General features: G+C 36.4%; 1 protein-coding gene across 1 annotated transcript in view; it reads left to right on the top strand.

Moving 5' to 3' along the window:
• ANXA4 (annexin A4) overlaps nucleotides 1-13668 on the top strand; it is a 39828-nt gene extending 26160 nt beyond the window's left edge. Inside the window, exons 9-12 of the mRNA XM_060169477.1 lie at nucleotides 1395-1490; nucleotides 2426-2484; nucleotides 3506-3628; nucleotides 12570-13668. Coding sequence (XP_060025460.1) covers nucleotides 1395-1490; nucleotides 2426-2484; nucleotides 3506-3628; nucleotides 12570-12629 — 338 coding nt within the window. The 3' untranslated portion in view covers nucleotides 12630-13668. The remainder of the gene's footprint in view (nucleotides 1-1394; nucleotides 1491-2425; nucleotides 2485-3505; nucleotides 3629-12569) is intronic.
• Nucleotides 13669-15062: the final 1394 nt, after the last annotated feature.

The following is a 15062-nucleotide window of genomic DNA, read 5'->3' as shown; positions in this document are numbered from 1 at the left end:
CTCTGAAGTTAAAGATGACTCAGTGCTTTTGGCTATCCTCATCATATCTGCTCAGTTAAAAAATTCCCAGGAGAGTAAGACTGATTGGCCCTGGTTGGATGAACTGCTCACTCATTTGTTAGAGCTTGTCATGTATGTTGGGGGGTAGGGGTGTTCCTGGATTGACAGCCCTGTGAGAATCACTCTGATGGGGGTGGAGTAGCATCCCAAAGAAGGCAGTGTTAAAAAGATAAACAGCAGATATCCACTCTAAGAAGGCTCCAGAAGGAGGCAGCAAGAGAGAAAAATACGTTCATAATATTCAAAAATACTTGGTAGAAAAGGGGAGAAATTTTAATTATGTTAAAGTCTATTAAAAGATGCAAGCAACTGTTACCAAATGTGACCAAGTTTTGAAAAGGTTGAATTGCTCTAGTTATTTTTTTAATTGACGTATAGCTGATTAACAATGTTGTGTTTGTTTCTGGTGTACAGCAAAGTGATTCAGTTATATGTATATGTATATACATATATATATTCTTTTTCAGGTTCTTTTCCATTATAGGTTATTACAAGATATTGAATATAGTTCCCTGTGTTATAGAGTAGGACCTTGTTGTTTATCTATCTTATATATAATAGTTTGTATCTGCTAATCCCAAACTCCTAATTTTTCCCTCCCCCACCTTTCCCCTTTGGTAACTATAAGTTTGTTTTCTATGTCTTTGAGTCTGTATCTGTTGTGTAAGTTCATTTTTATCATTTTTTAGATTCCACATATAAGTGATATCATGTAAAATTTGTCATTCTCTGTCTGACTTACTTCACTTAGTATGATAAACTCTAGGTCCATCCATGTTGCTGCAAATGGCATTAGTTCATTCTTTTTTGTGGCTGAGTAATATTCCATTGTGTGTGTGTGTGTGTGTGTGTGTGTGTGTGTGTGTGTGTGTGTATACACACACCACATCTTCTTTATCCATTCACCTGTTGATGGACATTTAGGTCGCTTCCATGTCTTGGCTCTTGTAAACAGGAATTGCTCTAGTTTTGATGTGCTGAAAGGAAGATGAACATACAGGTGATTGCCAAGCTTATTAAGGAAACAAGGAGAAAAAAAAGCAAATCTCTCCAGAGGTTATCTCCACTTTATGTAGTGAAAACAGGGTCCCACATAAGGGAAATTACTTGCCTGATGTCCTCCAAGATTCACAATATTCCTTCCTCCTCTCCTCTGTTCCATTCCACTTGCCATATGCATCCTGGTTCTCACCCACATTGCTAATTAGTTTCCTCTTGAAATATGCCAAAGAATAATAGTATAGTCTAGTTAAAAGATGCTCATTCTCTCTGTACAGTTTAGTTTCCTCTATTCTTTTTTTATTATTTATAATTTCATTTTGTTATTTTTGTAGTGTTCGATGAATATAAAAGGATATCACAGAAGGATATTGAACAGAGTATTCAATCTGAAACATCTGGTAGCTTCGAAGAAGCTCTGCTGGCCATAGGTAAGCTGGTAGGGGGTGGGGAGTGGAGAAACAAATATTTATAGACTTTCCTCGTTATTATCAATTTGTTGTCATGGGTTGTAGAAATTTTTTTTCAGGGATAAAAAAATTGTTTAAATCATTCATGACGCGTGATCCAGGAATTTTTTTTTTAATTGGTTTATTTTGGGTTGCACTGGGTCTTCGTTGCTGTGCACGGGCTTTCTCTACTTGAGTCGAGCAGGGGCTACTCTTGGTTGCTGTGTGCGGGCTTCTCATTGCGGTGGCTTCTCTTGTTGCAGAGCATGGCCTCTAGGTGTGTGGGCTTCAGTAATTGTGGAATGCGGGCTCACCAGTTGTGGCTTGCAGGCTGTAGAGCACAGGCTCAGTAGTTGTGGCACACAGGCTTAGTTGCTCCACAGCATGTGGGATCTTCCTGGACCAGGGCTTGAATCCGTGTCTCCTGCATTGGCAGGTGGATTCTTAACCACTGTGCCACCAGGGAAGTCCCGTGTGACCCAGAATTTTAAGCGAGAAATATTATATATAACCTGATTGTTATTGTACCATGTGGCTTTATCTATTTTATATCCTCTGTGCACGTGGAAAGGTTAATCCTATACTAGCTGCATCTTGCAAGTCTGTGAATGGTTAGAACTAATAACTGTTTCATATGGTACAGATAGCAATAATCTTTTTGAAATTTTATGCTGCCTTTTGCTTTAATGGCCTTTATTAATTATTTGTCTAGGAACTTGACAATAAATTGAGGGTACTTTCCATCTGTGAAAATGCTTTTATCATAGCCTATGCTCATAAAACATTGGCTAAATTTTTCGACAAAGCAATCAAAAGATACTACTTCACACCTTGTAGAAACAATGGGAACAACTGTCTCTTCTTGTTTTGCAGATTTTATCTGTAATCTTTTCATTTCTCTTTTTATCTCTTGACAGTAAAGTGCATGAGGAACAAATCTGCATATTTTGCTGAAAGGCTTTATAAATCTATGAAGGTAAGTGGCCTCATTGTTAGCATCTGAATGGCTCTGAGGGTCTTGTGTCCACCTTCATATGCTTACTTATATCCCCCATGCAAATTAGCCAAAATCAGCTTGAGCTATTCAGTTCAATTCTTCAAATACTTCACTGAGTGCTTGCTAATAATAATGCTAGGTAATATTTATTGAGTACTTATAATGTGTGATCACTGTTCCTAATACTTTATATGTATAATTTTATCCCCACAACAGCTCTGTGGGGCAGGTACTGTTATCATCTTCCATTTTACAGATGAGAAAACTGAGGCATAAAGAGGAGAGGCAATTTGCCCAGGGTCCTCAGTGAGGAAAGGAATGGAGCAGGGATGCAAACACTGGTAGTCCAACTTCAGAGCCCCAGCTCCTAACCATGCATTGTACTCCGTGCAAGCACCCTTGCTGAGAGCCATGGGAGGGGCAAGAGAGATCAAAATGCAATCCCTGGTCTCAAAGAACTTCTAGCTCTGAGAGGAAGGCAGCTATGTGCAAAACACCAGTAAGAACAAAATAGAATGTAAGACGGTAGTTGAGGATCCAAATATTATAGGAACACAGAGGAAAGGGTGTTTAAAAAAATATTTGTTTGGGGGTGAGCATCAGAAAAGGACATATAAAGAAATTGGTATATTTGAGCAGGACCTTAAAGGAAGTTTTACATCAGAGGGTTTTACATGGTAGGAAGGATGGTAAAGCTGGGAAGGGAGGATGACATGGTGGGTGGATCACTGTATGTGAGGCAGGAGGGCTGGAGAACACAGGGTATGTCCCTAGAAGGGCAGAGAGCTATCTCCTCTGGTCAGAACACTGAGTGTTGAAAAGATAAGTTGGGGAAACCCTTGAGCTCCGTGGTAAGGAACCAGACTCCACAGGCCTCTAAGGTTAGAGTACAAGGGATGTCATCGGGAGACTGATACATAGTTTACCTTGATAGACTAACAAAGAGCACTGTCTGAAAACTAGCTCAGCTTTGCATGCAGGGATCTTGTTTCTTCCTTAGGGCTTGGGCACTGATGACAACACCCTTATCAGAGTGATGGTTTCTCGAGCGGAGATTGACATGTTGGACATCCGGGCAAACTTCAAGAGGCTCTACGGAAAGTCTCTGTACTCCTTCATCAAGGTGGGTCACAGCAGCCTTGCCTTGGCCCAGAGGAAAGTGCTGATGAAAGGAGGGGGTTCTGACCTAGGTTTTTAGACACTTCTTATCCTCTCTTTGGCAGAGAGGATTCCATTCCATTTAAGGATGGTACTCTAATACAGATATTTCCAGTCTCTCTCCTTTCCCACAGATGTTTAAATGTCTGCCTGGTTAGAAGCTGGAAATGTTTGCTTTCTAAATAGAGTTAATTATTTCATGTTGACCCCAGACAAAGAAAGATTATATATATATTTTTTTTTGGAGTGTCCGTATTTTTTTTTAATTTTTGAATTTTATTTTATTTTTTTTTTTATACAGCGGTTCTTATTAGTCATCAGTTTTATACACATTAGTGTATACATGTCAATCCCAATCTCCCAATTCATCCCACCACCACCCCCACACCCCCTGCCGCTTTCCCCCTTGGGGTCCATACGTTTGTTCTCTACATCCGTGTCTCAATTTCTGCCCTGCAAACTGGTTCATCTGTACCATTTTTCTAGGTTCCACATACATGCGTTAATATACGATATTTGTTTTTCTCTTTCTGACTTACTTCACTCTGTATGACAGTCTCTAGATCCATCCACGTCTGTACAAATGACCCAATTTCGTTCCTTTTAATGGCTGAGTAATATTCCATTGTATATATGTACCACATCTTCATTATCCATTCATCTGTCGATGGGCACTTAGGTTGCTTCCATGACCTGGCTATTGTAAATAGTGCTGCAATGAACATTGGGGTGCATGTGTCTTTTTGAATCATGATTTTCTTTGGGTATATGCCCAGTAGTGGGATTGCTGGGTCATATGGTAATTCTATTTTTAGTTTTTTAAGGAATCTCCATACTATTCTCTATAGTGGCTGTATCAATTTACATTCCCACCAGCAGTGCAAGAGTGTTCCCTTTTCTCCACACCCTCTCCAGCATTTCTTGTTTGTAGATTTTCTGGTGATGCCCATTCTAACTGGTGTGAGGTGATACCTCATTGTAGTCTTGATTTGCATTCCTCTAATAATTAGTGATGTTGAGCAGCTTTTCATGTACTTCTTGCCCATCTGTATGTCTTCTTTGGAGAAATGTCTATTTAGGTCTTATGCCCATTTTTGGATTGGGTTGTTTGTTTTTTTAATATTGAGCTGCATGAGCTGTTTATATATTTTGGAGATTAATCCTTTGTCCATTGATTTGTTTGCAAATATTTTCTCCCATTCTGAGGGTTGTCTTTTGGTCTTGTTTATGGTTTCCTTTGCTGTGCAAAAGCTTTTAAGTTTCATTTGGTCCCATTTGCTTATTTTTGTTTTTATTTCCATTACTCTAGGAAGTGGATGAAAAAAATCTTGCTGTGATTTATGTCAAAGAGTGTTCTTCCTATGCTTTCCTTTAAGAGTTTTATAGTGTCCGGACTTACATTTAGGTCTGTAATCCATTTTGAGTTTATTTTTGTGTATGGTGATAGGGAATGTTCTAATTTCATTCTTTTACATGTAGCTATCCAGTTTTCCCAGCACCACTTATTGAAGAGACTGTCTTTTCTCCATTGTATATCCTTGCCTCCTTTGTCATAGATTAGTTGACCATAGGTGTCTGGGTTTATCTCTGGGCTTTCTATCCTGTTCCATTGATCTATGTTTCTGTTTTTGTGCCAGTATCATATTGTCTTGATTACTGTAGCTTTGTAGTATAGTCTGAAGCCGGGGAGTCTGATACCTCCAGCTCTGTTTTTTTCCCCCGAGACTACTTTGGATACTTGGGGTCTTTTGTGTCCCCATTCAAATTTTAAGATTTTTGTTCAAGTTCTGTAAAAAATGCCATTGGTAATTTGAATCTGTACATTGTTTTGGGTAGTACAGTCATTTTCACAATACGGATTCTTCCAATCCAAGGACATGGTATATCTCTCTATCTGTTGGTATCATCTTTAATTTCTTTCATAAGCGTCTTATAGTTTTCTGCATACAGGTCTTTTGTCTCCCTAGGTAGGTTTATTCCTAGGTATTTTATTCTTTTTGCAATGGTAAATGAGAGTGTTTCCTTAATTTCTCTTTCAGATTTTTCATCATTAGTGTATAGGAATGCAAGAGATTTCTGTGCATTAATATTGTACCCTGCAACTTTACCAAGTTCATTGTTTAGCTCTAGTAGTTTTCTGGTGGCATCTTTAGGATTCTCTATGTATAGTATCATGTCATCTGCAAACAGTGACTGTTTCACTTCTTCTTTTCCAATTGGTATTCCTTTTATTTCTTTTTCTTCTCTGATTGCCATGGCTAGGACTTCCAAAACTATGTTGAATAATAGTGGGGAGAGTGGACATCCTTGTCTCATCATTCCTGATCTTAGAAGAAGTGCTTTCAGTTTTTCACCACCGAGAATGATGTTTGCTGTGGGTTTATCATATAAGGCCTTTATTATGTTGAGGTAGGTTCCCTCTATGCCCACTTTCTGGAGAGTTTTTATCAGAAATGGGTGTTGAATTTTGTCAAAAGCTTTTTCTGCATCTATTGAGATGATCATATGGTTTTTATTCTTCAATTTGTTAATATGGTGTATCACATTGATTGATTTGCATATATTGAGGAATCCTTGCATCCTTTGGATAAATCCCACTTGATCATGGTGTATGACCCTTTTAATGTGTTGTTGGATTCTGTTTACTAGTATTTTGTTGAGGATTTTTGCATCTATATTCATCAGTGATATTCGTCTGTAATTTTCTTTTTTTGTAGTATCTTTGTCTGGTTTTGGTATCAGGCTGATGGTTGCCTCATAGAATGAGTTTGGGAGTGTTCCTTCCTCTGCAATTTTTTGGAAGAGTTTGAGAAGGATGGGTGTTAGCTCTTCTCTAAATGTTTGACAGAATTCACCTGTGAAGCCATCTGGTCCTGGACTTTTGTTTGTTGGAAGACTTTTAATCACAGTTTCAACTTCATTACATGTGATTGGTCTGTTTATATTTTCTATTTCTTCCTGGTTCAGTCTTGGAAGGTTATACCTTTCTAAGAATTTATCCATTTCTTCCAGGTTGTCCATTTTATTGGCATAGAGTTGCTTATAGTAATCTCTTAGGATGCTTTGTATTTTTGTGGTGTTTATTGTAACTTCTTCTTTTTCATTTCTAAGTTTATTGATTTGAGTCCTCTCCCTCTTTTTCTTGATGAGTCTGGCTAATGGTTTATCGGTTTTGTTTATCTTCTCAAAGAACCAGCTTTTAGTTTTATTGATCTTTGCTATTGTTTTCTTTGTTTCTGTTTCATTTATTACTGCTCTGATCTATATGATTTCTTTCCTTCTGCTAACTTTGGGTTTTGTTTGTTCTTCTTTCTCTAGTTCCTTTAGGTGTAAAGTTAGATTGTTTATTTGAGATTTTTCTTGTTTCTTGAGGTAGGCTTGTATAGCTATAAACTTCCCTCTTAGAACTGCTTTTGCTGCATCCCATAGGTTTTGGATTGTCATGTTTTCATTGTCACTTGTCTCTAGGTATTTTTTGATTTCCCCTTTGATTTCTTCAGTGATTTCTTGGTTATTTAGTAACGTATTGTTTAGCTTCCATGTGTTTGTGTTTTTTATGTTTTTTTCCATGTAATTGATTTCTAATCTCATAGCATTGTGGTCAGAAAAGATGTTTGATATGATTTCAATTTTCTTAAATTTACTGAGGCTTGATTTGTGACCCAAGATGTGATCTATCCTGGAGAATGTTCCGTGCGCACTTGAGAAGAAAGTGTAATCTGCTGTTTTGGGATGGAATGTCCTATAAATATCAATTAAATCTATCTGGTCTATTGTGTCATTTAAAGCTTCTGTTTCCTTATTTATTTTCATTTTGGATGATCTGTCCATTGGTATAAGTGAGGTGTTAAAGTCCCCCACTATTACTGTGTTAATGTCGATTTCCTCTTTTATAGCTGTTAGCAGTTGCCTTATGTATTGTGGTGCTCCTATGTTGGGTGCATATATATTTATAATTGTTATATCTTCTTCTTGGTTTGATCCCTTGATCATTATGCAGTTTCCTTCCTTGTCTCTTGTAACATTCTTTATTTTAAAGTCTATTTTATCTAATATGAGTATTGCTACTACAGATTTCTTTTGATTGCCATTTGCATGGAATATCTTTTCCCATCCCCTCATTTTCAGTCTTTATGTGTCCCTAGGTCTGAAGTGGGTCTTTTGTAGACAGCATATAGATGGGTCTTGTTGTATCCATTCAGCAAGCCTGTGTCTTTTGGTTGGAGCATTGAATCCATTTACGTTTAAGGTAATTATTGATATGTATGTTCCTATGACCGTTTTCTTAATTGTTTTGGGTTTGTTTTTGTAGGTCCTTTTCTTCTCTTGTGTTTCCCACTTAGAGAAGTTCCTTTAACATTTGTTGTAGAGCTGGTTTGGTGGTGCTACATTCTCTCAGCTTTTGCTTGTCTTTAAAGCCTTTGATTTCTCCATCGAATCTGGATGAGATCCTTGCTGAGTAGAGTGATCTTGGTTGTAGGTTCTTCCCTTTCATCACTTTAATTATACCATGCCACTCCCTTCTGGCTTGTAGGGTTTTTGCTGAGAAATCAGCTGTTAACCTTTTGGGAGTTCCCTTGTATGTTATTTGTCATTTTTTCCCTGCTTCTTTCAATAATTTTTCTTTGTCTTTGATTTTTGCCAATTTGATTACTATGTGCCTCTCCTTAGGTTTATCCTGTATGGGACTCTCTGCACTTCTAGACTTGGGTGGCTATTTCCTTTCCCATGTTAGGGAAGTTTTCGACTATAATCTCTTCAAATAATTTCTCTGGTCCTTTCTCTCTCTCTTCTCCTTCTGGGACCACTATAATGCGAATGTGTTGCGTTTAATGTTGTCCCAGACGTCTCTTAGGCTGTCTTCATTTCTTTTCATTCTTTTTTCTTTATTCTGTTCCATGGCAGTGATTTCCACCATTCTGTCTTCCAGGTCACTTATCCGTTCCTCTGCCTCAGTTATTCTGCTATTGATTCCTTCTAGTGTATTTTTCATTTCAGTTATTGTATTGTTCATCTCTGTTTGTTTGTTCTTTAATTCTTCTAGATCTCTGTTAAACATTTCTTGCATCCTCTCGATCTTTGCCTCCATTCTTTTTCCGAGGTCCTGGATCATCTTCCCTATCATTATTCTGAATTCTTTTTCTGGAAGGCTGCCTATCTCCACTTCATTTAGTTGTTTTTCTGGGGTTTTATCTTGTTCCTTCATCTGGTACATAGCCCTCTGCCTTTTCATCTTGTCTATCTTTCTGTGAATGTGGTTTTTGTTCCACAGGCTGCAGGATTGTATTTCTTCTTGCTTCTGCTGTCTGCCCTCTGGTGGATGAGGCTATCTAAGAGTTTTGTGCAAGTTTCCTGATGGGAGGGACTGGTGGTGGGTAGAGCTGGATGTTGCTCTGGTAGGCAGAGCTCAGTAAAACTTCAATCCGCTTGATGGTTGGTGGGTGGGGCTGGGTTCCCTCCTTGTTTGGCCTGAGGTGACCCAACACTAGAACCTACCTGGGCTCTTTGGTGGGGGTAATGGCGGACTCTGGGAGGGCTTATGCCAAGGAGTACTTCCTAGAACTTCTGCTGCCAGTGTCCTTGTCCTCACGGTGAGACACAGCCACCCTCCACCTCTCAAGAAAGATTATATTTTAATGAATGGTTTTAAGAGCACAATTTCCATTTCTACCTGCTTACAATAAAAGAGAAGCAACTGAATCAGTCATCCAGAACCACATCCAGGGCCAGCTGTGGTCTGCTGAAAATATGGGAAAACATGGTAGTCATCCTGGATTGCTATTCTTTACCTGGCACCAGACTTCTAGGAGTCCTAACATGGCATGGGAGTGATGCGAAATGATTCACGTCTCTCAAAACCCCTCATTACTGGGACTTTGCTTCTTGAGGATGCCAGAAGTGCCTCAGGAATATGAAGCCAAACCCATTTCCCTAGAAGCTGGTGTTGCCAGCACAGATCAGGATTTGATCTGTGAATTAAACATTCTGATCCTACTCATAGCTTGGAGAGGTTTAACTACTAGGTGATTTGAGCTGCAGAGTTTATGACTATGTCTACAAGGCATTTAGGAACTTGTTTCTATTTCTGTACAGTCTGTGAGGTCACTGTTTTTTGCAGAGCTGAAATATAGCTAGGTGTAAGCAAAACAATTTTAAGATTCAAGGATGACCATAAATGAAGCTATGGGAAAATATATTTGTAACATATACTTATAATGTAGGGTTAATATCCCTATATGAGGAACTTGTACAAATTACTAAGAACAAGGAGAAAAATCCTAAAAGAAAGCTGGACAGAAAGAAAACATGAGCTTCATGAAAGATGAGACACAAATGGACAATAAATATGTACAATGTTTAATCTCACTAATATACAATGGATTGCAAATAAAAGCAAATCATCATTTTTCACCTAATACCTTAACAAAGTTTAAAGAGGTCATAACCAGCATTGAGAAAGGCTTGGGAAAATCTCGCCGTCTCTTATGGAAGCACTATAAACTAGTCTAACTTTCCGGGGAGGCAACTTGCCAATAAATGTTTAAAAAATAAACTATACCTCTTACTTAGTTATTATATATTTAAGAATATCTTTAGGCAAAATAATAAGATAAAAGTGCGCTAATCCACAGAATGGGAGAAAATAATATCTAGTAAGGGTTTACTATCCAGAATATATAAAGAACTCCTAAAACTCAATAACAAAAAGACAAACAACCCAATTAAAAAATGACAAGGGATTTAAATATCGTCATTTCTCCAAGGGAGATATACAAATGGGCAATAAGCACGTGAAAAGCTGTTCAACATCATTATGAAAACCACAGTGAAATACCACGTCGTACCTACTAAGATGGCTATAATTTTTAAAACATGGAAAATAACAAATGTAGGAGAGGATGTGGAGAAATTAGAACCTTGTGTATTGCTGGTGTGAATGTAAAATGGTGCAGCCGTTGTGGAAAACAGTTTGGCGCTTCCTCAAAAATTTAAACATAGAATTACCATGTTACCCCGCAATTCCACTTCCAGGTGTATACTCAAAAGAAATGAAAAAGGGGACTTAAACAGGTATTTGGACACCAATGTTAACATTATTTATAATAGCCAAAAGGTGGAAACAACCTAAGGGTCCATGAACAGGTGAATGGATAAACAAAACGTGATATATACACACATAATGTGAATGAAGTTTCCGATACATGGATGAACTTTGGAAACATGCTAAGTGACCTAAACTAGACACAAAAGGACAAATACTGTATATGATTCTACTTACATGAAATATTTAGACTAGGTAAATTCATAGAGACAGAAGGTAGATTAGAGTTTACCAGGGGCTGGAGGATAAGGGGAATAGGAAGTTCTTGCTTAGTGGTTACAGAGTTTATTACACATTATTTTAATTTTTATTAACCAGTAGAGAATGACTCAAATTATGGGAAATCTATCCAGTGGAATACTATACAGACACTAAAATGATGGGGTAAAAAATATTGATTGACTAGGGGAAACAGCACAATAAATACATTTACATTATATGTTTGTATATATATAAATATGTTAATATGTGTATACACACACTCACACAACACTGGAAGAAATTTAAAATAAAGAATACATTGCCCATTCAATAAAAATTGTCAAAAGAAACAGAATAGAAATAGAAAATATGTAAATAATAGAAAAAAGACAGGAGTAAGGTTACAAATGTAAGTTATAATAATAAATAAACTCTCAGGTTAGGTAAAAATATAAAATCCTACTCCATGCTGTTTATAAGGAACAATTGAAATACAGTGATATGTAAGAAGCTTTAAAAAGAAAAGGCCAGGGAAAAGAACATTTGACAAAAAGAAAGCAGGGATTATACTATAAGTAAAAAGAAGAATTTAAGGGGAAAATGCATTAAATAGGACAAAGTAATAGATCACTTTATATTGATAAAAGCAACAATTTACAACAAAGATTAAATTACCATAAAACGTTAGTTGCCAAATAGTATTGCATTCAAATATATAAATAAGAAACTTGAGGCTCCAAAAGAAGACGTTGATGGAAATACTATGCTAGATAGACTTTAACACATCCTTCTCTTTTGGCAGATCAATGAGATAAAGTATAAACAAGGGTGTATTAAGATTGATTTTAATAGATATACATTAAACTTTGAATCCCATCCCATCTTTTCTAGTGCCCATGAAGCACTAGCAAAAATTAATCTATTATTTAGGCCATGAAAAATTCTATGTAGAAATTATAGCACCTTTCTGGAAGGCTATTTTGCAACCCATATTCAAAGAAAATACATGATCATTAATCTGGTAATTCCCACTTTATGAACATTTATCCTGAATACATCATTCAAAAAATGCACAAAAATTTATAGTATGTTTATTGCAGCAGTGTTTATAATAGTGAAAAATTGGAAAAAAAACATAAATATCCAATGGGGCGTAATCAAATAAATTATTTTACCTATGTACAATAGAATACTCTGTAACCATTAAGGAATGATACTGTGGAAGAGTATTTAATAAGTTAAAATAGGGAAATAGGTATAGAAGTTTAAATAAGTAGAATATGGAAGAATGCTACAATCCCATCATGTAGGAATCTATATCCATAGAAAAAAGTCTGGAAGGATATGCAAAAAACAAAATGTTAGGCAGAGTAATCTCTAGATGTTAGAATTATAGATGATGTTTTTATATTCTTTTATGTCTATTTTCTACATTGAACAGGTGTTCTTTTTATAATAAAAAATAACAAATGTCATTTAAAAAAAAAACCTCTCTAAGAATGATCCTGGCAAGACTGAAAAAGTTAACCTAGATGACTTTCAGCTGTGTATTCTATTTTTAAACCCATTTATCTGATTGTAACTCTGCTTTCCTTGTCCCCAGGGTGATACATCTGGAGACTATAAGAAGGTATTGCTCATTCTCTGTGGAGGAGATGATTAAAATAAAATCCAGAAAGGATAGGAGGATTCCCTACACTTCGCATTTTTTTTAACTTCATTTTTCTACACTGCTACTAGCATTACCTCAGAATGGTTATTTCCAATTAAAATGCCTACAGATGCCTCCTAAGATATAGACTGCATTATTATTCATCTGTAATTACTCACTATGATGCTTTAAAGCTGTACTTGCTTTTCAAAGCTTATAAAACCTAAAAGGAGATTTTAAATTAGAAATAAGAATGTGCTCCATGTTTTCAACAGATTTCTTCCTTGTTTGTGTTTCACAGAAATTGGAATATATTAAATTATTTCATATTTTCTTTTTGGTGAAAACTGTTGAAATGGAAGACTGTTCTAAAATCACTTTTCTTCCCTAATTCTATTTTTAGAGTGGCTAGTAATTTCTTGGTTTGAAATTGTGAGCATCTAGTTAGTAAGAAAATCTATCCAATTTGCTATTTTACATGTCATAGTTTGAAAGCATCCACAGATCTCCTTTGTTTAGGTTTTTGTCTAAAGCGTTAGTTGAACTTTACTAAGTTTGGCATTAGAGACTTCCTCCATCACATCTTATGTTACCATCTCAGTCTCTCCAGGTTAAAGTATACCAAACTCACCAACTCTTCTGAACGAATTCAATTCTAAATGTGGTTATACAGATCATATATGTCTGGTTACCAAACATAAATGCTGAACATTCCACAATATTATGGTTAATAATAACAATATAATAAAATAATAATAATGGTATTGATCCAGCTTGAAGATGAATGTGAAAGAATTGTGTCAAACTGCGTATTCTGGTGATGGTGTAGTGCTCTGAATTTATTTTTACTTAAAGAAAAATTTTTGTGCCCAAAATTTTTAAAATCATTTTCAGTTTTGTTGATTTGTAGTAATTTATACTTGCACTGTGCCTTTCAACTCTATAATTACTGTAAAGGTGTACTTGGATTTAATTTAAAAGTTCACTTTGTATACAACATGGAAAAATAATTTCAATAAAACACAGTGCCTTTCAAATGACGTGTATGCTTTCTCTGACTGACTTTTCTGCTTGTGAGTTTTTTCATCCTGGACTCTGAAAGTAGATATTTTTGAAGGATTTGTGTTACTCAATTTCTATTAGAAAGTACAACATTAGGCAAAATAACATATTTAATCTTATGTACCTCTGCTGCTGTAAAACTAATGTTCATATATACCAAACACTACTTAATGATATAAAATAGTATATTTAAGTTATCTCTGGAAATGAGTGATGCTCTCGGTTCTAAGGAGAACATTCATATTAAATAAGAATATTTGTCTTCTTCATTCTATAGTTATTTGCTGTATTTTGATGGGTGAAATATAAGGATTTGTTTCTACTTGCCTATTACAAGTGCTTGACTACTGGTGAAAGCTATTTACATGAATACTTAGTCATTCCAGTTAATTATAGGAAATAGTACTGCTTCAATACCTACCCAGAAGAGCATGGAATTTCCAAATTAACGTTATTTGGCTTTGGAAGCATTACAAATTTGGGGGGGGGTTATCTTTAAATTATATATGGCTTAGCCAGAATTTTAAAACAAATTACATATGTTGATGGGAAGCTTTCTACAGAGTAGGTTAAAGCCACCCTGGAGGAATGATTGATTTACTGAACAAGCATGACTTTGTAATATAACTAGGAAGCAACTTTGTTTTTTTTCTCCCACTGTCCATTTACATTTATTCATTGGGTCCAGTTCTTCTCCTGTCTTTAGATGAAAATTCAGATAGAGGATAGGGTCGTGACTTTTCTGGTCATTCTTTGGCTTTAAAAAGTCCTACTATAGAACTGTGTCATTTCAGCAATTAATGTTTTCATTCAAAATTCCAAACTTCATTTACAGTTGAGGCTTCTCCCCTCATTCAGATCTGGCTTATTGCCAGCAGGAAGCTGGAGTTTGGGGAGGGTGATATGGTGGGCTTCTTTTCTTTCTTCACCTAGTCTTCTTTCTAGACCCTACCTTCCCCTCCCCTACCTAGCAGAAGGGAGGAGAGTAAATGGGAGCAGGAAAGTTCTTATCTGTTAGTGCTGTGGTGGTAGATGATCAATGCTGTGTGACCCTGTCAGATGTTTTTTGTTTTTTAGTTCTGTCAGAAGTTTAAAGCTGATTCTTGTTGGCATTCTCCTGAGTTCCTTTACAACTCCATCACCAGTAAAATACTCATCTTTAGTTCCTTTGGCAAAGCAAATGCAGTTCTCCTTTTTCAGCCCCTAGGAATTCAAGCTCTTTGTGCTGAAGTCTGTTTGTCTTTCCACCCAGGCCTTTTAGACAGGATCTAAGATGATTCCATGCTGGCTGTCTTATAGTGGCCCACATTTGTTCCAAGCGTATCCTTTGTGCTGACAAATTCTGGGCATGCAGGCTGATCCCCTAGCAGCAATCATTTTCTG

Source organism: Lagenorhynchus albirostris, chromosome 13 (genome assembly GCF_949774975.1).
Source record: "Lagenorhynchus albirostris chromosome 13, mLagAlb1.1, whole genome shotgun sequence".
In the NCBI taxonomy this organism is placed as follows: domain Eukaryota; kingdom Metazoa; phylum Chordata; class Mammalia; order Artiodactyla; family Delphinidae; genus Lagenorhynchus; species Lagenorhynchus albirostris.
Note: the sequence above shows the minus strand (reverse complement) of the source record. Positions and strands in the feature narration are given on the sequence as shown.